The sequence below is a fragment of the Bos javanicus genome, chromosome 4, assembly GCF_032452875.1.
Source record: "Bos javanicus breed banteng chromosome 4, ARS-OSU_banteng_1.0, whole genome shotgun sequence".
NCBI classification, from domain to species: Eukaryota; Metazoa; Chordata; class Mammalia; order Artiodactyla; family Bovidae; genus Bos; species Bos javanicus.
The window spans coordinates 104,424,329-104,445,877 of record NC_083871.1 but is presented as its reverse complement, the minus strand read 5'-3'; the positions used below and the strand labels follow the sequence as shown (position 1 = coordinate 104,445,877).

General features: G+C 43.3%; 1 protein-coding gene across 6 annotated transcripts; it reads left to right on the top strand.

Moving 5' to 3' along the window:
- Positions 1-1,158: 1,158 nt before the first annotated feature.
- Positions 1,159-21,549, top strand: MKRN1 (makorin ring finger protein 1). Of its 6 annotated transcripts, XM_061414898.1 has the most exons (9): positions 2,979-3,263; positions 5,857-5,941; positions 8,448-8,576; positions 14,894-15,120; positions 15,579-15,805; positions 17,721-17,935; positions 18,660-18,770; positions 19,329-19,467; positions 19,828-21,549. In XM_061414898.1, exons 3-9 carry the CDS (start codon positions 8,455-8,457, stop codon positions 20,035-20,037), a joined length of 1,251 nt encoding a protein of 416 aa, XP_061270882.1. In that variant the 5' UTR covers positions 2,979-3,263; positions 5,857-5,941; positions 8,448-8,454; the 3' UTR covers positions 20,038-21,549. The 6 variants fall into 6 exon arrangements, with proteins under 6 accessions (XP_061270885.1, XP_061270881.1, XP_061270884.1 ...); XM_061414897.1 differs by lacking the exons at positions 2,979-3,263; positions 5,857-5,941 and adding an exon at positions 2,213-2,628; XM_061414900.1 differs by lacking the exons at positions 2,979-3,263; positions 5,857-5,941 and adding an exon at positions 2,775-2,875.

Genomic DNA, 21,549 nt, shown 5'->3' with positions numbered 1-21,549 from the left:
TCTGTAGTAATTAGAAGGTGAAAACTATGCAATAAAAAATAGAGCAAAGACTTCCCTGGCAGTCCAGTAGTTAAGACTCCGCAATTGCACTGTAGGGGCACAAGTTCGATTCCTGGTGGGGGAACTAAGACCTCTCAGGCAGTGCAGTGTGTGTCCCCTGCCCCCCCCCCCCCCCCCCGCCCCGAGAAAAATGTTACTTAACAGGTAAATCCTAACAGATACAGGAACACACCTGTAGTCCAACAAAGAGGTTGACTTGCTGCAGCAGGGGAGGCCACATGGGGGAGGAAGGTGGGCATCTTGGAAAAGGGAGTAAGGAGGGGCTTCTCACAGGATTGAAGCTCTTTTTGGATAACAGCACAAGCAGATAGAAGACCAGCTCTGGGCTGGCTGCTGTTGTGAGGTGCAGCAGTTTAGGAACTGGGTATCTTATAAATCTTTGGGTGCTCAGGTAACAGGGAAGAGCCAAGTCTGACTCCATGTTGGATCTGATTCTTTGACTTAAACCTTGATTGTCATTGCTCTTGTTATAATCATACATTATGGCCTGCCTCAGGGAACCCTGCCCTCTGCTGAAAGTTAAACTAAGGTGGCTTGGTTCCACTCACTAGGAGACCATCTGACCATGCCCACCTGTCAATGGCTGCAAGAAAAAAAGTGATTAACACAGCCCCTCCTATTTTGCAAGATAAAGCTACTTTACTTCCTCACCTCCAGTCTCTCCCTGTTCTATAAAAGAAACGGGCATCCAGGCCCCCATAGGATGGTGTTTCAGGGGCCTAGTCTGCTATCACCGCGGTCCACAGGTGACACTTTCCTATTCCTGGCCTCTACACCTCATCTCCCAGTTTATCGGCCTGTCATCAGCAAGCGGATTGAGCTTGGACTCGGTAGTGGAGGGAGAAACGAAGCGGGGCTGGGCAAGTCATTAGTAAAATGCTGCATTTTCTCAAAAGGGGATTGTCAGTCATTTTGTAGCCATGCTGTGGCCTTGAGGGAAACATTGTTTTTTGTTGGCTTTGCCACTGTCCTGGTTTGTGTCTGTTGGGTACATTGTGGTCTGATTATCAGTGGGATGGATTTTCACTTTCTCAAGGTAAAGAGATTATGTAAAAAAGCAAATTTAAGGGCTTATGAAAACCGGTCATGATTTAGTATGCAGCATCTGAGTGGACCGAGGGCATTAACGGGGAGGTAAGAGTAAATACTTTTTAATTTTCCTAGTTTTAGAAGTAACTCTTTGAAGCTGGGATATTTCAGACAGCTTTTATTATTCAATATCTATTAAAATTGTAGTGAAGCACACTGTTAAGGGTTTTACATGAACTTTAATAAGTTTCACAATCATCTTCAGAGATGTGCTTCAGAGAGGTGTGCTTAGTGGCTCAGTCGTGTCCGACTCTTTGCGACGCCATGGACTGTGGTCCGTCAGACTCTTGTCCATTCGGATTCTCTCAGCAAGAATACTGGAGAGGTTTGCCATGCCCTCCTTCAGGGGATCTTCCCAACCCAGGGATCTTCCTGACCCAGGGACCGAAGCCAGGTCTCCTCCATTGCAGACGGATTCTTTACCATCTGAGTCACCAGGGAAGACTCTCTGGGGGGGTAGGTCCTGTTATTATTTTTAAATTATTTTTTATTTTACAGACGGAGAGGAGGAACACTAAGAGGTAAGTTAACTGACTCAAAACTACATTGTTAGGAATGAGCGATGGCCAGAGGTTAAGGGACACAAGCTGACTGCACAGCCTTTGCTTTAGCCACCTTGCTTTTTTCTTGGGTTGAGAGATTACACGGCTAACGGGAAGAACAGGAGAGAACATTTGTTAAAAGTGTTTAGTCTGGCCAGGCACTAAAAGCTCTGAATTGCCACATATAAAGCCTACTCGGATAAGGAAACTGAGGCTAGAGAGAATGGGTATCCGGGCCAAGTTCGTAGTTATGTTAACTGGTAGAGCCAGGAAAGTCTGGATTCAAACCCAGGACCCGCCGACCCCAATCCCAGTTCCGCCTCTCCACTGCACCAGCCTCTGCTGGGAAGGACTCCTCGAGGTGAGTGCCCTTGAAATGAGGACTTTGGTTCCCTAGGCGTGGAACCTGGGGGCAGTAGGTGGGGCTGGGGTGGGCACTTACCTGGGGGAGCCCGCCCTCGCCCCGCCCCTCCCGGGCGGAGCCGACTCGTCCACCAATCAGAGGGCCCTGGGGGCGGGCCGGGGTGGGTGCTCGGGCCCCGGCCCAGCAGTTCGAGCGGCGAGAGCGCTAGTCGACGCGACTCCGGGGCCGAGGCGAGCGAGCGGGCGCCTCAGTGTCCTTCCCCTCCCCACCCGTCGCCTGGCCGCCTTCTCCTCTCCGCGGCCGGACCGGAATTATGTGATCCCGGAAGTTCCGGCGCCATTGCTGTGTGGGATAAACAGTAATGGCGGAGGCTGCAGCTCCCGGAACAACAGCCACACCATCAGGAGCAGGAGCGGCAGCGGCGGCGGCGGCAGCGGCTTCCCCCACCCCTATCCCCGCAGTCACCTCGCTGTCCCCGGGGGCGGGGGGCGGGGGAGGCGGCAGCGACGGCGGCGGCGGCGGCGGCGGCGGCGGCGGCGGCGGCGGCGGCTGGACTAAGCAGGTCACCTGCAGGTGAGACGCAGAGCGGCCGGCGCCGGGCGCGGGGAGGGGACCGAGACCGCGGAGGAAGGGGGCGGGCGGCCGGGCGGGGGCGGGCGGAGGTGGGAGGCGAGCCGGCGTTGCGGTCCCCGCGGTCGCCGCGCTGCGTCAACCCCCGCCGGCCGCCGAGGCCCGGGCGCGCGGCCCCGCTGCGGAGCCGCCGCACCGCCCGCAGCCTCCCCGCACCGGGCCGAGCGGCGCGGCGCGCGCGGGGAGAGAGGTGGGCTGACTCCTCCCTCCTTTTATTGTCGCCGATCCCCCCACCCCAACCCCCGGCCTGCGAGCTCGCCGGTTCCAAAAGGGGTTTGGCGGTGTGGCCCGGAGCCCGCCTCCCCGCAGCCCTGCCGGGCCGGCGATCGCCGCCGCGGGCCAGCGGGCGAGAAGCGGGGCCCGGCCGCCGGCCCCGCCGCCGTGTCATCCGTTTGTAACGTCTTCCCGGGTCTCTCGGGCCCCGCCCGGAGCGGGGAGCTTTTGTGATTTCTACTCTTGTGTGTTACCGGGCTGGGCGGTTCTGAGCTTTGTCTCCGAACCGAGTGCCGGCCCGGGGGGTCTTCTCCACCGCCTTAGGTGTTACGAACTGGCATTCCCGTTCCCCCCCCGGCTGGAAGGTGTCTTGTTTTCAAGTCCACGCGTCTTAAGGGAGTCGGGGAACTCGTCGCTCCGCAGGGAGACGGATTTTGTTTTGGGTTTGGGATGTGAGATGAACATATTTGAAAAAAATAAGTGATTAGTAGAGGACGGTTATGCGAACGTGTGGCTGTGCGTCTACGATAAGGGCATTTAATTGGATGTCGTACTTGAGTTTTTTTCTTAAGTGATCAGTAAGCGACTAGAAGCTTTTGTTTTTCTGTCGGTTGAAAAAATCAGTTGAAACGCCGTTATTCACCTAGGTGGGGTAATTTATATGCAGATATCAATACTTGAAAATATTTTTAATATACAGAACTCAGTGTCCTGGTATTAACAGGGGTGAAGCGTTCTCAGTGCTTAATATGATAAATTTAAGACATGAATGGTAAACTTAATTATTTTCAATAACGGGATAGAGAAAGCATAAAAGCTGTTTTAGGTAGCTTTTTTCAGTTATCTGTAGATCTGAGAATACTCCTGCAGTATCCCAAAGAATGAGAATTTAAAAATTCCTATTCATGGAACCAGATCTTTGAGTCTGTTATTTGTTTTCTCTGCAGTGCTGCAATTGATTTACATGTGCTAGCTGAATCTTTTAAAATAAACTAGTGTAATCTTTATATTCCTGAATTTTCTAGCCTTTTACCCTGCAGTTCCAGTCTGTCTGCATGCACTGAGAATAATCGTCCTTTAATATGTGGATTCTTTAAGAACTCCATGCAGTGCCTTAATTTTTTCAATACACACCGACTCTAATGTCAGTTATTGTTTGGCTTTGAATACCCATCACTAGCTTGGCATTACTTTATATTACTTGTCTCATTATTATCCTGTTGTGCTGTGTCTGAGCTCAACTCAGGTCTGCAGAGAATGCATTGTCACATCTGCACTTTACTTTCCTCTCTGTTAGAAACTTTCCCCTGATCTACTTCCCCTTTGCTAGTTCCTTACCAGTGTCATTAGAATTCAAAACAGCTCACTACACTAATCAATTCCTCTTTGCCTACCTTTAGATCTTTGAGTTTCTGAAATATTCTAGATCACTCCAGGACCAGCGTGAGTTTCTTGCACATGAACCCTAATAGATTAATATATTTATCAGATACAGGGTTAGACATGCCATTGTTGTTTTTCATATAAAGCAACCTATAGCTTTTACTTGAAACTGTTATCCAGTAAAAAAGTACAGACTAATTGATAAGTCTTGGGTTTTAATACTTAACATTACTTTCAGTTTAAGTACTAACATGATCTATTAAAAATCTTTCTGCTTTGTCTAGGGGAATACCAGATATATATTCATTCATTTATTGTGAACTTTGAGATTTTTGAGAACAGGGGCCCTATTTTATCATTTTATCTGTAGGGCTTTATTCAGGGCCTGGTATGTATATCTTTCTGGGACTAACCTCATTCAGTTATTCTATAAATAAGTATTTGTGCTTACAATGGAGACATAGAGCTAGATGTTGAAGGAAAGGCAGGAATGCACTGTATGATAAATATTTGCTTTGTGTTTGATAGCAAACTGTCCTTTGAAGAGAATTCAAGATAGTGCTGTGTTCTACTTTGAGTCTCTTTTCCCCTTGTATCTAGGAATTTGACTAGGGCTATTTTCTTCAAGGGTGTAATCCTTAGAAGTTGTTTGGATGTTGGAAATTTGTTTTTAATTGCTCAGAATCCTCTGTATTTTCTTGTTGGTTAGTCTTTTCTAAATATTTCTCTTAAAAATTCTATCTTATTGTGTTAATTTCACAGCTTAAAAACCTAGATATAGTTTTCCCAAAGAACTGTGTTATGCTGCCCCCACCAGGCTGTTCTGATAACTTTTATTAGAGGAATTCTGTAAAATAGAAATGCTGTTGCTTCTAGTTTTCCTGAATGTGGGGGATTAAAACAATGAAATTGTAACTTGCAAGTTGTAATTTTGAATTTAGACATTGCTAAATATTATGAGTACAGGTCCTTTAGAAGATAAAAGGCAGAATAAACCCTGGTTCTTAAACACCAGGAATTTACAGTCTGGTTTGAGAAATAGAAGAAGCCCAGGGTACATGTACTTGTCAAGAATTAAGTAACAAAGTAAGAAATGTCACAGCAGATTAAGTGATTAACTGCCAACGTACTTAATATTCTGTGATTTCTCTCAACAATCCCAGATGCCTACCTATAAGTACTCTGAGGGTCTTGTTTGGTTCTCTTGTACCCTCACAAGCTGTTGAGGTTTCTTGTATGTATCTTGGTAAAAGTGCTTAGGTTTCCAGGAGGTACACAGTCAGGGATTCTAGTCAGTTGTATTTGTCTTTATTACTGGACAATGTCTGGTTGGCATCATGGAATCTTCAAGGCGGAAGGAAGCATAGAAATCCTGTGGCCCAGCCTCTAACAGCAAAGGCAAGCTCAGCCTGGACAATGTCATCAAGATGAATTTGGGTGATGGCTCTTGGCGGTGGAATAAAAAAGAAAAGTGCTTGTGTCTTGATTGGTTTTGTAATGGGAGAAATTCTTGGAAGAGTTGACATTTTTTCCTCTTTCTGTTGTAACTTACACTATCATGTCATAATCTCTTAGACATAGAGATGGGTTGGTAAGGAGGGATATCACTGTGAAGACTGAGAGGAAAAAAGGCATGAAAAACAAACCAGAAACCCAGACGGTATGTACCAAATGCCCCTGTAAAATAATGCTTAGTATTTGGCAGTGACTAGTTAGGGCTTGTATTCTAGTGTTTCCACTGATGTCACAGTATCAGGTGATCTTGTGTCTGCTTGAGTTCCTTTGGTGCTGCTAGTTCTGGATCTCAGGGGGTTATGCCATTGCTGAATAGTTCTAGTTCTCAGTCCTCACACTGAATCAGATTTATGACGTAACTTACCACATATATTTACTTTGCCAGGAGTAGTGCTGGAGGTTACTCCTTTGTCTTCTGGCTAAATTACTCCAGTTGCTTAAAATCTTACGGCATGACATCCAGGTCTTCTTTCCCTGTTGGTTGCCTTAGTCTTTCTTAACTGATTGGTTAAGTGTGCACCTTGGAAACAAATGTAGTCAGGGTGTTTGTCTGCCGGGACTGGGGAGAGATGTGGAAATGAACATGAGTACCAGCAAAGACGTTATACAATTGCTACTTACTGAACACGTGCTCATTTTTTAAATTTATTTTTAAGTTTTAAATCTCAGGGGAAACTAAGATTTGTGTAGGTGGTGCTCAGACAGCTTCAAAGCTTGCAGAAAGTTGCCCTATAGTTGTGCAAAAGTTCAGACCTTGTTAGATTGTTAAGCCTGAAAACAGTTGAAATTAGGTTAATTACAATTAGAATTTGACTTCCTGCTACTGTAGTCTTACATTTCCTTATGGACTGAAACCCTTGGGTACTTTAGGATCTTGCTAATTACAGCTCTTCCTATCAAGATGTTACATTTTTTTCTTTCTGCCTTTACATAGAAGGTATATATTTGCCAGTAATCTGAATAGAAGCTTTCACCTTTCAATTTGAAGCAGCCTTCTTCAAGGCTTCTTTAAGTAAATGTGACTGAATCTCTTTTCTATACATCATTCAATCCAGTGGACCAGTGGGGTACTTCCTGCTATTCTACCTTCCATCTGTAGATAACTGTGACACTTAAACCTAGGAATTAGGCACTTTCCCTTACTCTGTACCAGCTGTGTTGTCTGACTCTTCTCCGACTCTTGTGATCCCATGGACTGTAGCCTATGAGGCTCCTCTGTCATTTTATTTTCCCGGCAAAAATATTGGAATGGGTTGCCATTTTCTACTCCAGGCAGGGTATCTTCCTGATCCAAGGTGTCTCCTTCACTGGCAGGTGGATTCTTTATCACTCACTACTGAGCCACATGGAAAGTGCATATCAGCTGTACATAAATGCATATTTGGGCAGTTATGACTTGCCAAAATTAAATCTTCATAATTCTGTTCAAGAGAAAGAGACCAAGTCAGCGAGATAATGAGAGGGAGGATTGGGGGGGGGTGGGTTCTACTTATCAGAGTTACCTACAAAAAATAAGACCCTATCACTTCCCTGATCGCTTTGTTACTTCAGATTTCTGCTTGGCCCCGGCCCCATTTTCAATTTAGTCTGTCAAAGGGAAGGTGTCCAAAATTGCATTTCTAGCTGAAGCTCCAGTACTTTGGACACCTAATGCGAAGGGCTGAGTCATTGGAAAAGACCCTGATGCCGGGAAAGATGGAAGGCAAAAGAAGGGGATGAGATGTTTAGATGGCATCACCGACTCAATGGATGTGAATTTGAGCAAACCGCGGGAGATGGTGGAAGACAGGGGAGCCTGGTGTGCTGCAGTCCATGGGGTCGCAAAGAGTTGGACACGACTTAGTGACAGAACAACAACAAAGCAAATTCCCAAGTCTTCTTAGAAACTGAGTCAAACTCAGTTTTTGGAAATTTCTAGTTAGCTACACATGTTCCCCTGTAAGACAGAGGAACAAGAGTGCTAAATGAAGGAGAGAACAAATGTTACTTATGTTCTCACATGTGGCTTTTAAAGAATTAAAATGGTTTCTCAGAGAACTGAAATATACAGTAGTCTGATCTGTTCCAGTTTACATTGTTTCTTTTTCCTTTTTACAGATAAAGCTGCAGATAAAAATTACGGCTAAAGTTAGTGGAAAACAAGCTATCTGTAGAACTGTAAATTGAGAGCAGTGGTCAGACAACCTGTAGAGACAGGATTAAGGATGACTTCAAAGTTTAAATTGGTGCCTCTGTCTACAGGCAGCCTTCCTGTGGTACCATTATAGATAATTTTCTGATCATATGGTCTAGTTCAACTTTCTTTGTGTTTGCTTCTCATGTTTGTGTACAAAGAATATAAAAGAATATATTGCTAGTATAGAGTTAGTACTCGTGTGTTAGTGGTAGAATATATTGGCCATGGGGACTTACCAGTGAATAAGACTCCATGCTTCCAATGCAGGGGGCCTGGGTTCAATCCCTGGTTGGTGAACTAAGATCTCATGCCAGATCTAAGTCCGCACACTGCACCAAAGACCCAGTGCAACCAAAATACATAATAATAATAATAATAAAACAAAAGAGAGAGAAAAAAAAAAAACAAAAGAGAATGTATCAGTCATGAATTGAGTACTGGCTTGTAATCCAACTTGTGGTTCTTTGTCTCACAGGTATTTCATGCATGGGGTTTGTAAGGAAGGAGATAACTGTCGCTACTCACACGACCTCTCTGACAGTCCATATGGTGTAGTGTGCAAGTATTTTCAGCGAGGGTACTGTATTTATGGAGACCGCTGCAGGTAAGAGTTTGTTTCCAATTTAGTTTTGTTTGGGGTGGATGGAGAGGTTGGGAGAAAAAACTGAGAGTAAAACATGAAATTCCAACAGCTTTGTAAATAATCGATTTAAAGTAGTACTGCTGTGTGGCTTGTAGGATCTTAGTTCTCTGACCAGGGATTGAATGTGGACCATGGCGGTGAAAGCGCTAAGTCCTAACCACAGGACTGTCAGGGAATTCCCTGAATAGTACTTCAAAAAGTTCTCCTCCTGGTGGCTCAGAGGTTAAAGTGTCTGCCTGCAATGTGGGAGACCTGGGTTTGATCCCTGGGTCAAGAAGATCCCCTGTAGAAGGAAATGGCAACCCACTCTAGTATTCTTGCCTGGAGAATCCCATGGACGGAGGAGCCTGGTGGGCTGCAGTCCACAGGGTCACAAAGAGTCGGACATGACTGAGCAACTTCCCTTCACTTAGGAATGTTAGCACATTCTGATAGATAGATCTCTCTCTCATCTCTCCAATAGATAGATCTCTCACTTGGAAAGAATGTATTATTATATTTACACAATGTGTTTGTAATATTTAGTTTAAGTAGTGCCTGAGGAGCATGTTGGGCAAACCTAGGAATAAAGTGTGGTGAAGGCATGTTTGTTAATGGTATTTCCTCTTCAAGACCAAGAATAAGGTGCATGTTTGACCAGTTGGGACTGGTTTCAGTTCTCTTTTAGATAGAATTATGGAGAGAAAATGGGATCATAGGCATTTGGGACAGTGTATTAGGTTACTACTTAAGAGGGCTTGTCATTCCAACCAAACTTCCCTAAACCACCTGAGCTTGCAAGACTAAATTATAAGCTGACATTATGGAAAATGCTTTAGCAGTGTCTGGCTTCCTAGAATGGTGGAGAACCAAGAGAGGTCAGCTGCTAAGTACTCTATCCTTCATTGAATTGGCACCATAGTCTTATCAAATTGTAATTCAGCAACAGTGGGTTCTGCTAGCCATTGGGTAGAGCTAGTTTACAAAATACCTAGTAGTATTAGTTTTCTATTGATGTTAAAGAAATTACCCTGAAATTTAGCAGCTTGGAAACAGTAAATATTTATTATCTCATGGTTGCTGGGGTCTGGAATCTGGGAGTGGCTTAGCTTGGTGAGTGGTCCTAGCTCAGGCTGTCAAGAAATTGCAGCCGAGATTTCAGCCGGGCTGCCAGCATCTGCCATCCTCTGCAAGTCTTGAGTGGGGGCTGGACCACTTTGAAGATGGCTCACTCATATATCTTAGTTCCTCTCCTGGTAGACATTTCCCTTGGGTTGCTTTAGTGTTCTCACATTAACTTGTGCCCAGAGTAAGTGATTCAAGAGAGACTCAGGGCTGAAGCAACAATGCCTTTTTATGGCCTAGTCTCAGAAGTCGCAGGCTGTCACTTCCACTATATTCTGTGTATTACAAGCAAGTCACTGGACAAGGGGAAGGAAATTGGGCCATACCTGTTGAAGGGAGGACCATCACTAGAAAAGATATTTTGACAATGTCATATCCAGTTTTAGCAGAAAAGAATTGTGTCAGCCATTGGGGTTCAAATGCGTAGAGTTCAAAAGACTAAGAAATTATTGATGAGCAGGATATATTGATCTTAGGTTACCTCACATCTTTTTTACTAGGAAATCTAGTTAAGAGGAGAGAAAAAGGAAAAGTTTCTTTCCATGTGGTCTGTCATTTTGCCCTCTGCTAAATTTTTGCAGTTTTGCTGGAAAGGAAAAAAATGACACTCCCCCAAAAGAAAAAAAAGTAAAACTAAAGAACCCAGATATGTCTTTTGTAGTCACAATATTAAAGAGGGCAAAAGTTACAAATCTGTCCTACCGGAAATGAGCGATTGCTCCTTTGTAGTAGGATGGTCCAACTTAATTGTAGGGCAGTTGTGTTCCTTGACTAGGCAGTCAGTTCAGAGACCTTATCAACTATAGAGAGAGAGGAGTTGAACATGGATGAGAGTGGAGATGGACTCTGAGGTGCTGAGCAGAGAGATAGAATATAGACTGTGGATGAGTATGGCTGGTAACAGATGAACCTCTTATTTCAGAAGAGGTACCCCTCTGATTGGACCGTACAGCTGAAATGTTTGGGAAATAAGGTTAAACTGAAGAAATCCGAGCTAAATCTCTTGTGTTAAATCAGCTTATTTTTCAGGGACCTCTGCCAGCCCCAACAGCATTCTGTGTTCTCCTTGGGACAACAGTATAGAAACTCATCTTCCGCATAACTCTGTATTTAGAGTGGGCTTCCTCGTGGGAGACAATTTTAGTTTTCTTTTTAGTAAGGGTATGCAGCTCCCTTTTAGGGAGAATGATCCTGATTTGAGCTGACTTTAGAGCTCTTAGGATAAAGTGAAAGGAATTAGAGAAACCTATATCCTAATAGTGTGCCTGAGAGGAAAGTTTGGTGACAACTGTTTGGCTGATACAGGTGATTATTAAGAGCTTGATTATAGAATAGCTAAGGAAGGAGTCTTATGGGCTTGTTCCAGGACTGTTCCCTTGTTAAAAATTGACTTGGGGGATTAAGCCTACTTTTCACTCTTACTATGTAGGGTTTTGTTTTTTTTTTTGAGAAACATAACATTTTAATAGATGAAATAAATACTCCAGTACATGCAAGGTAGAAACTTGACATTGGAGGTGGGGGAAATATCTCTTATGTAGGGACCTTGTTATACAACCTGACCGATGTCCAGGGATTTCAAATAATTTAACTCCTCATAAAGGCAGTAGTTTATAAATGAAAGATAATACCCTAGTTCCAGCAATTCAGAAGTGTTGCTGTATTCATTTTGTGTGACGGGGCTCTGTTATTTAGTGAGGCCCCAGTTCTTTGTTGCTCAGGACTGTTGTCCAAAATCTAGCATCCTTCTTGTTCAGTCTCCGTCATGTCCGACTCTGACCCCATGAACTGCAGCACACCAGGCCTCCCTGTCCTTTGCCATCTTCTGGAGCTTGCTCAATTTCATGTCCATAGAGTTAGTGATGCTATCTAACCATCTCATCCTCTGCCACCCCCTTCTCCTTTTGCCTTCCATCTTTCCCAGCATCAGGGTCTTTTCCAATGAGTTGGCTGTTCACATCAGGTGGCCAAAATATTGGATTTCAGCATCAGTCCTTCCAATCATGGTTGATTTCCTTTAGCGTCCTTAGTAAGTGCCACAGAACTCCACGTCATTGTTTCTAAACACCCACTTGGGAAAGGGACAGGATTGCCTTTGACAACTATGGTTATGGTAGATCTTGTTTCATTTAGAGAGTTTTTTATTTGTTTTGATTGGACAGCGTGCGAGATCTTAGTTCCCCTACCAAGGATTGAACCCTTGCTCCCTGCAGTGGAAGCGTGGAGTCCTAACCATTGGACTGCCAGGGAATTCCCCTTTGGAGGAGTTTTCACTGTAGACCCACTGAATTCTATACATTAAAAGCTTAAAAGGCAGATATCAAACCTCACAAGGGTGGGGTGGTGTGCATTGCAAGCCAACAAGATGAAGAAGTGTTATTCTTTTGTGTAGAAGAAAAATTAAACAAACTTCCTTCACTGGAAACTGTATCAGAGTACTCTTTGCAAGATATGAAAGGAAAACACAATATTGGTTTCAGCGTTGTCTCAGCATTAATCCCCCATTCAACACTTCGGCTAAAAAGGATCAGCGATTCTGTGATAATTCATTAAAGAATTAATTTAATAACGTTAACAAAGCCACTAATATGACTGTGAATCCAGTAGATATGATTAGCTAGGGCTGGCAGACTTTCAGTATGGGGCCGGAGAATTAATATTTTTAGCTAGGGAGGCCATATGGTCTCTTGTAGCACAAAAACAACCCTAGATAATACATAAGCTAATAGTGTGGCTAGGTTCCAATGAAACTTTTATTTTGGGACACTGAAATTTAATTTCATGTCATGAAACGATCTTTTTTCCAACATTTAAAAATACCAAAACCATTCCTAGCTCCAGTTGGGTTTGACCTGAGGCCTGTAGTTGGCCAGTTCTTCATTCTTTGAAGAGCTCTCTGCTTCCCTGAACCATTAGCTTTTAGCAAATTCCTTTCAGAATAGGAGTCTTGCTTTTTCTTTCTTAATTTATTAGTTCTTTCTTGTGCTCTATCTTTCATGGTGCTTACTTACAAATTTTTACTTCAGAAGTATATTTAATAGAGATCTATTCTGCGCTGTTTACAAATGTGAACCTTCTTGCTAATATTCTATGCTATCAAAAATATTATACCTTGTTGATTCCTTGATAAACTTACCCTAAAACCAAAATGAACTCCTTTCAAAAAACTTTGGAGTGGGACTTGCTAGTGGTCCAGTGTCAAAGACCTCGCACTCCAATGCAGGGGCACCTGGGTCTATCCCACATGCTGCAGTGAAGACCCAGCTCAGCCAAATAAATATTTTAAAAAAACAACTTTGTCGTATTTGCAATTTGATAGATGATGATGAGCATTCTAATTGTTTTCTAAGTAGATGTTTGAGTCATTTACTCTGAAATTCTTCAAACGAGTATGGCAAAGGAGAAAGAGCAGAAACTAAAATATGGGCATTGAAACTAGTTCTTAGACCCTTTCGCATCTTGACATTTTAGTTTTACTTAATCCTTTAAAACTTGCTCAAAGCCCTGAAGGCTATCTTCATTGGTGAAGCTGGCATCTTAATTCCAAAACCTGGGTTCTTTTCTAAGTTAAAGGCTGTGAAAGTAATTAAAATGTGAGGACTGTGGACTAGATTTCTAAGGTTCCCCTAAAGCTCTAAAACCTCAGAGCAATGCTGTTCAGTGGAACTTTGTATAATAGCAGGAATGCTTTCTATCTGCTGCCCAGAAAGAAACTGCTAGCTACGTGTAACCACTGAACACTTGAAAATGTAGCTAGTCCGAGGACCAAGGAACTGAGTTTTGAATGTAGGTGTAAATAATTAGATACAGCTACTGGCTGCTCTGTTTTATAGGGCAGGTTTGGAGTCACATTAGAGCTAGAACACTACTTAACACGTCCGTCATCTCTAATATATTTTTGATGATGAAGTGAGACTGTCCAAGCAAAAAAGCATATTCATGATCTTTAGCTTCATAATTCCAGCCTTGAATAAATGCACTGGGCTTTTGTGGCTGATACCAGGATACTCAAAGTAGGTTACCTAATGCTTAAGAGTTGAAATAGGAGGGTTTGAGATAACATAATGATAAAAACCAGCTCAGCAAATGTTTGCCATGTTAAAGAGCAGTCTTTAGTTAGAATGTTTTATCTTTTAGATGTAAACACAGACACTTGTAACACAGATGACCCATGGTTAGTGTTGCCAGTGAGTTAATTAATTTCAAGAACTGCTAGATACATACTATACATTATAACAGTTTATGGATTGTGTTAGCCAAAAAGTTGGTTCATTTTTTCTGTAAGATGCTATGGAAAAACTGAGATGAACTTGGCCAACCCAATAGTACGTTCATCATTAATTTCTTGTGTCTGAGTGAATTTCACAGCCTAAAATATCTAAGAATTGTGAGGATTCTTTCAGGCAGCAAGGTTGGAGATGAGGTTCAATAATTTTACAGATGACAAGGAATCAGGAAATGCACAGGGTAAGAGTTCAGAAAAGTAGGTGAGTGGATGGATGTAGGAGAAAAGGAAATACCCATTGCATATTTTATAAACACTGTTTCTCCCTTTTAGTATTGGGAGCATTTTAATTTATGTATTGGTAAAATGGCCCACATTTTTACTTGTTGGATTTGAGTGTCAGTCTTGCTTTGCTTAATCAGTCAGTTTTGGCTGCATAGTCTTTTTTTAGCAGAGTTGCCATGGTAACGATAAATTATCAACTCCTGAAACTCCTAATAAGAGTGGAATTTGAGGGGTAATAGATGGTCTACAGCAGGGGTGGCTGAACTATGGTTTGTAGGGTACATGTGACTGGGTGCTGTTTTTGTAAAGTTTTATTGGAACACAGTCACGCACAGCTGTTTAGGTAATGCCATGGCTGCTTTGGAACTACGGTTACAGACTTAAATAGTTGTGACATTGGCGGTTTGACCTGCAGAACCCTGAATCTGTATGGCCTTGCTGCTCAAACTGGTCCCTGGACCAGTGGCATTAGTATCCTGTGGGGACTTGTCAGAGACATGCAAAATTAGGGGCTCTACTCCAGACTCAGAAATTAGCTATCTGCCTTTTAACAATTTCCCACATGATTCACAAGAACCCAAGGACAAGACTGGGAATGTATATTCCATCTAGAGGCTTCTGGTTATACAGTGATGGCTGACTTTGTAAATTTTTTCTTTTTAAGATATGAACATAGCAAGCCACTGAAACAGGAAGAAGCAACTGCTACAGATCTAACTGCAAAGTCATCCCTTGCTGCTTCCTCAAGTCTCTCATCAGTTGGACCGACTGTTGATATGAATATGGGCGAAGCTGAGTCAAGAAATTCAAACTTTGCAACTGTAGGAGCCGGTTCAGAAGACTGGGTGAATGCCATCGAGTTTGTTCCGGGGCAGCCCTACTGTGGCCGGAGTAAGTATCTTTGAAGAAGAAAAAAGAAGGCTGGAGAGTGTTTTTATCAATTAGCTGAGTTTTACAACTTTCCTGCTTCCAATTTTCATATTTAGCCTAGTCTTAATATTCTTAAATTAGGTCACCTTAAAAGAAAAAAAAAAACAGATGGAGCAAAAGAAACTTCTTGACTTTCAGTAGTAATGAATGTAGAATGTTTTGAAAATGGATCTTTATCTCCTTTAATCAGTACAGTTGAAATACATTCAAAAGCTTTTTTTAAAAAGTTTTTTTTTAAACAAGGCTAATCCTGGAAATATTAGTAGCAAAAGACATTCATGTCTTTCAAGAGTGGGGGATTAGTTTCAATAGACTATTTTGGAGTTTCTCTTAAGTTCTTTTTATCTTCTTTAGCGAGACTAGTTCATGTATCTGCCTTAACCGTTTGGACCTTTACCACCCTCTTAAACATTTTTCAGCTGCCCCTTCCTCTGCTGAAGCCCCCCTGCAGGGCTCAGTGACCAAGGAAGATGCGGAGAAGGAGCAAAGTGCAGTGGAGACCAAGAAGCAGCTCTGCCCCTATGCTGCAGTGGGGGAGTGCCGCTATGGGGAGAACTGCGCGTACCTGCACGGAGACGCGTGTGACATGTGCGGGCTGCAGGTCCTCCATCCCGTGGATGCCGCCCAGAGGTCACAGCATATAAAAGTAAGTCGGAAGGAAGCATGCACTCTAACAGGCGTCTGTTAGAGTGTCTTTGCCCTTTCACAGCATTGACAGCTCATGTCAAAGAGACAGTGGGTGAATCAAATGGTTTTCTTTAAGTAGGAGTGTTTCCCTTCCTGGCATTCTTGACTGTTTTATCAGGAATTAGGCTTTTAGAACCTCAGATTATGGGCTTTTTTTTTTTTTCTCCCCCCTTTTCTTTTCTTCTTTTTTTAAAACAATAGCTTTTCTGAAATTCAAGTTCCACACAGCCTACTCTTCTAAAATGCATATTTCATTGGTTTTTAATACAGTTGCATAGTAGTTCAACCATGATCACTATTCTCTAATTTAGGACATAACTCCTTTAGTCTACATTCTGCCCTTCCTCCAGCTCCTGGCAACAACTCATTTACTTTCTGTCTCCACGGATTTTTTTGTTTGTTTTGGGTTTGGGAATTTCCTATGAATGGAATCATATGTGGCCTTTTGTGACTGGCTAAAACAGTAGCATAATGTTTTCAGAATTTGTTCATGTTTTAGTGTGTATCAGTACTTAATCCTTTTCTTGGCTACATAATAATCCTCTGGATGGCTGTGTGACATTTTGTTTTTCCTTTTGGATTGTTTCACCTTTTGCCCATTAAGAATAATCCCCTGAACAGTCATGTATAAAGTTTTGTGGACATACATTTTAATTACCTTAAGGTTGCTAGGTCATATGGTAACTCTGTGCTTAATATTTTGAGCAACTTTTTCCCAGTGACTGTACCATTTTACATTCTCATTAGCAGTGTATGACTGTTTCAGACTATGGTTTTAAGCCCATTTGTATCTGTGAGTATACTGTATTGCAAACCTGATTAGAGGAAATGTTGCTTCTAATCATAATCATGTCTGTTTAATAAAAATAAATTTGGTTGTGAGGGTGGGGGTGAAGCATGGTATAATAACTAGCATGTTTTTTATAGAATAAAATATGTGTAGTTTAATGTTATGTCAATTATACCTCATTTAAAATAAAAAGTATGTGATGTCCACACAGAAACGTGTACTTGAGTGTTCATAGCATTATTCACAATGGCTCCAAAGTGGAAACAACCAAAGTACCCGTCATCTGATAAACGGAAAAACTAACTGGCCTCTCCATACGCTGGAATGTTAACCAGCAATAAAAAGCAATGCAAGTCATATATTCTACAACATAGATAACCTTGAAAATGTAGTCAAGTGAGCAAAACCAGTCACAAATGACCAGATATTTTTTTATGAAATGCCCTGAATAAACATATCCACAGATTTGTTGTTGCCTAGAACTGAGGGTGTTAAGGGGAAGTGACTACTGTGGATTTGGAGTTTCTCTGGGGTAATGAAAATGTCCGGAGACAGACTGAGGTGATGTTTGTATAACTCTGCATGTACTGAAAACCATTTCATTGTACACTTTGAGTGAAAGCATTATATGGTATGAAATTATATATCTCAATACTGTTTTATTTTGGATGTGAGGCTTACATGCCTGGCACATAATTGTTACCTAATAAATGTTCGTTTCCTTCATTCTTATTTTCTGCCAGGTGGCAAATTAGAGTCTTAATCCTAATTACATTTTCCATCTAGAAATGAGTACATCAACAAACAACATGAAAAACAGCCTGTAATGTGGGTGACTGCAGGGTTGAGTTGCAGGATAGAGAAAACTAGGTAATTCTTTAGTTCCTGAAGTTGAGTCCTTAGAGTTTGACTTGACAGTATCGTGAGGTCCCTTGATATCCGCACACCTGTACCGCCTGGTTAAACAAAGCTGTTTCTGATGTCATTGGGAACAGTTCTCTTTTCAGTTGGCTCTCTGAACAGGAGTTCTTAGCGGTCTCTCATGATTCCACGCCCTGACTGCTCCTCTCTGTCCACTCTCTAGTCCTGCATCGAGGCCCATGAGAAGGACATGGAGCTCTCGTTCGCGGTGCAGCGCAGCAAGGACATGGTGTGTGGCATCTGCATGGAGGTGGTCTACGAGAAAGCCAACCCCAGCGAGCGCCGCTTCGGGATCCTCTCCAACTGCAACCACACCTACTGTCTCAAGTGTATTCGCAAGTGGAGGAGTGCTAAGCAATTTGAGAGCAAGATCATAAAGTGAGACTCCTCCCCAATCTTCGTTTGTGCTTTCTATTTTGGGGAAGAATTTAGTATCTTGTGCCAACTTTCAGCCAGATGGACCGCATTTAAATGCATGCATTTTATCTCGAAACTGGGGTATTCTTCTAATTGGGAGTTCTTCTTTGTATTTCAGCTAGCTTCTAGATTAGTTGGTATTATCTACTTTTATTTGAACAAGGAAAACCCTATGTATCAGTTAGTAGAATCTTCGTGCTTTTTTCTGAGGAGATTGTGTTTAATGGATTAGCCAGTTTAGGCTCAGAGAAGAAGCATATCTAGCTCTGAATGTATGTTTCCTGGCATTTTACATTTTCCACTTTCCTATTCCATCCATTAAGCTAGCCAATATTCCACCATCCTTTAAAAATTGTTCTCATAACTGAACAAAAACTACATAATCTAAACAGAGCAAAGTTACAAGAAATAAATTTATTTAAACGAAAGAAAAAGGAGTCTGTGTGAAATGTCTTCTTTTTGTTGTTGTTTTTTTTAACCTAAAGTTATTTTTTTAAACGAACTGGCTAGCCATTGAGTTGAACTGACAAAGGAAATGGTCAGTTGTGTGGGACCCTTGCAGGAAGTGCCCATTTGCCTTTCAGTTAAGTCTTTAAATCTGGAGGTGACACACCAGGGTGTGTCCTTGAAGGAGAGTGGGCCTGTAAAGGGGAATTTGCATTGCAGCCTGTTCATTGTTTCCCAGGTCCTGCCCAGAATGCCGGATCACATCTAACTTTGTCATTCCAAGTGAGTACTGGGTGGAGGAGAAAGAAGAGAAGCAGAAACTCATTCAGAAATACAAGGAGGCAATGAGGTATGAGCACTGCAGCCTTTTCTCAAGCTCAGATCCCAACGTGTCGCTTGGGCTCACTTTGAAAAGAAACAGTGCTGCATTATACACTCCTACCTCCTTCCTACCCTTTCTTTTACTTCCCAGTACAGTTTGTCACCCCGATGACGTTTTACCCGGTGCGTATCTTGCTGTAACACAGTCGCTGGGGTGCACGCCCAGGGGCTGTGTTACAATGACGCCTGCACTGCTGCTGTGGCTAACGCCCCGGGAATGGGGTCTGCCTCATCCCGAGTCTGTGTCATGGTTGTCTTACTGTATTCTTGTGTGTGGGCCTTCTCGAAGGTTCTTTCTCTGCTGGATCTGCAATTCTAGGGCTGTTAAACGGCTCGACTTGAACAGTTTCTGGTTCTAGTCAGTGTTTTCATGCGATAGCACACACGTTTAAGAACACACCTCGGGGAGGGCTATTAACAGACGTACCGGTTCTGTTCTCTCCCCATTTTAAAGAAACCCCGGATGATAGTCGAATACAGACCTGAAATCCACCGTGAGTAAGGGTTGCGCTATTTTCCTTTCCAGCAACAAGGCGTGCAGGTATTTTGATGAAGGCCGTGGGAGCTGCCCATTTGGAGGGAACTGTTTTTACAAGCATGCGTACCCTGATGGCCGTAGAGAGGAGCCACAGAGACAGAAAGTGGGAACATCAAGCAGATGCCGGGTAACTCTCACTGTTCTTTCAAAGGAGGGGAAATACCACACGCTGAGCCTGAGGCCCGCACAGATAGGGGCAGGGGACGGTGAAGGCCCAGGTCTAGGAGCGAGAGCCTAGAGGATTAAAGGAGGAGACCAACCTCAGCAAACCGGGAGGGCTATGAGAGGAAAAGCTAGAACGCTTAAGGCTCTAGACTAAACGGTGTGCCGAGTAACCAGCGGGGAGGCGTTGGTAAAAGTCGAAACCCTAAATCAGAAGTCTTGGTTCGTCATGCCCTCTGGTGTGCTGGACATTTTGCCTTAGAAACCACAGCCTAGAAGACGCTGCCCGGCAGTGCCACCCCTATCACGGCCTTGTTTTTTACAGGCCCAACGAAGGAACCACTTCTGGGAGCTCATCGAGGAACGAGAGAACGGCAACCCTTTTGACGATGAAGAGGAGGTTGTCACCTTTGAGCTGGGCGAGATGTTGCTTATGCTCTTGGCTGCAGGTGGGGACGACGAGCTGACAGACTCTGAAGACGAGTGGGACTTGTTTCACGATGAGCTGGAAGATTTTTATGACTTGGATCTATAGCAGCTCGGCGGGGCGCGTGAACTGGTCTGCCGAGCCTCAGGTGGCAGCGGGCCTCGGGGGTGGCGGTCGCGCCCAGACCGCTCTCCTAGGCAGGCCTCTCAACTCCAGGTGCTGTCGTAATCATTTTTACCCAGGGCCTGTCTTCTCAACCCCTCACCTTTCCCCAAGGAGTATGTTGTTTTCTCTGTTTGAAAAAGTTACAAAAATAAATCTGAAAGTTAGTTTTTTTGTAACATGAATTTAACTGTCAGACAGTTAGTGTAGGTTTGTCGCGTCACGTTTTTCCACCAGATCCACACAGTTCGAGGGGAGCGTGCCTGGATTTCCAGGACTCATTTTGGAGGACCCCGGGTTCAGAAGTATCAGCACTGGCCCCTGCTTTGGGGGGTCCAGGCAGCGGGGTGATGGGTGAAGGATCTGAACTGTAGCAAGTAGCTGCCTCCTGCTCTAGACTTGGGAGGTGGGTACTTGGTTTCTGGTAAAATCTGCACATGTGTTTTTCCGTCTGGTCTCTGTCCTGTCACCCCTGCCCTGTGCACTCGTCCTGTGGTTTTGGTCTCTTTGTTTCATTGCACACAAGTAATACTACTACTGGGTAACCAGAACCAGGTGTGAATGTATTTGAGATTTTTACCGTCTTTAGCGTGATAGGAAAACTGTGAAAGAACACATATAAGATGGGAGTGGAAGGAAATAATGCAGAGTTGGAAGCTGACTCCCCAAGGCTGACGGACTTGGGATGCGTGAGTGTGAGTGCGTGACAAGCTTCCCATCCCCGCATAGATGCGGTGTTTGTAGCCTTAGCGAAAAAACTCGGTTTAGTGGTTTCAGCCTCGTGTGGCAAATAGATCTTAAAGGACAAAGCAGTTTATTGGTAGCTGTTAATAGAGCAGTGCTAGCTCTGTATAAATAGAGAAATGGGCTTAGCCACAGAAGTGCAAACTACCTGGTTATCCCATGTGTTAACACGACCTAGGGCTTGGGTCCACAGTTGTGTTTAATGTACGATCTCCTAGACTTCTCAGTCCAGGCACTTTTGGACAAACTTTTGTCCTCATTTGAGGCGTTTTTTTGTCAGGTTTTGTGTTCCTTTTTTGTGGGTATTTGCCTCATTCCATCCCCAAGCTTTGCAGCTAGACAGTGAGATTCAAAACTACGTTCTAAGGCGTGTCCTGTAATGGAGTCATTGGTTGACAGTATAGTAAGTCAGGCTTTTCCACTAAAAGGGGAAAGAGAGGGTGGTAATCCAGAAGATAAGCTAATGTTAAATTGTTAGAAGAATTCCTCGATCAGAAATTTTAGCTTTGCGTTTTGTTGCTCTTTCCTGAAAATAACTTGGAGGTGCCCCGGATGTGTCCTTCTACTGCTCTGATGCCTCGGATATCACTCGTTCTTTTCACTTAAAGAAAAAAAGATAAAAACTAAACAGTAATTGTTGCAGAGGTCTCTGTATTTTGCAGCTGCCCTTTTGTAAGACGCACTTTTCCCAAATAAAACAATTTTTAAAACCCA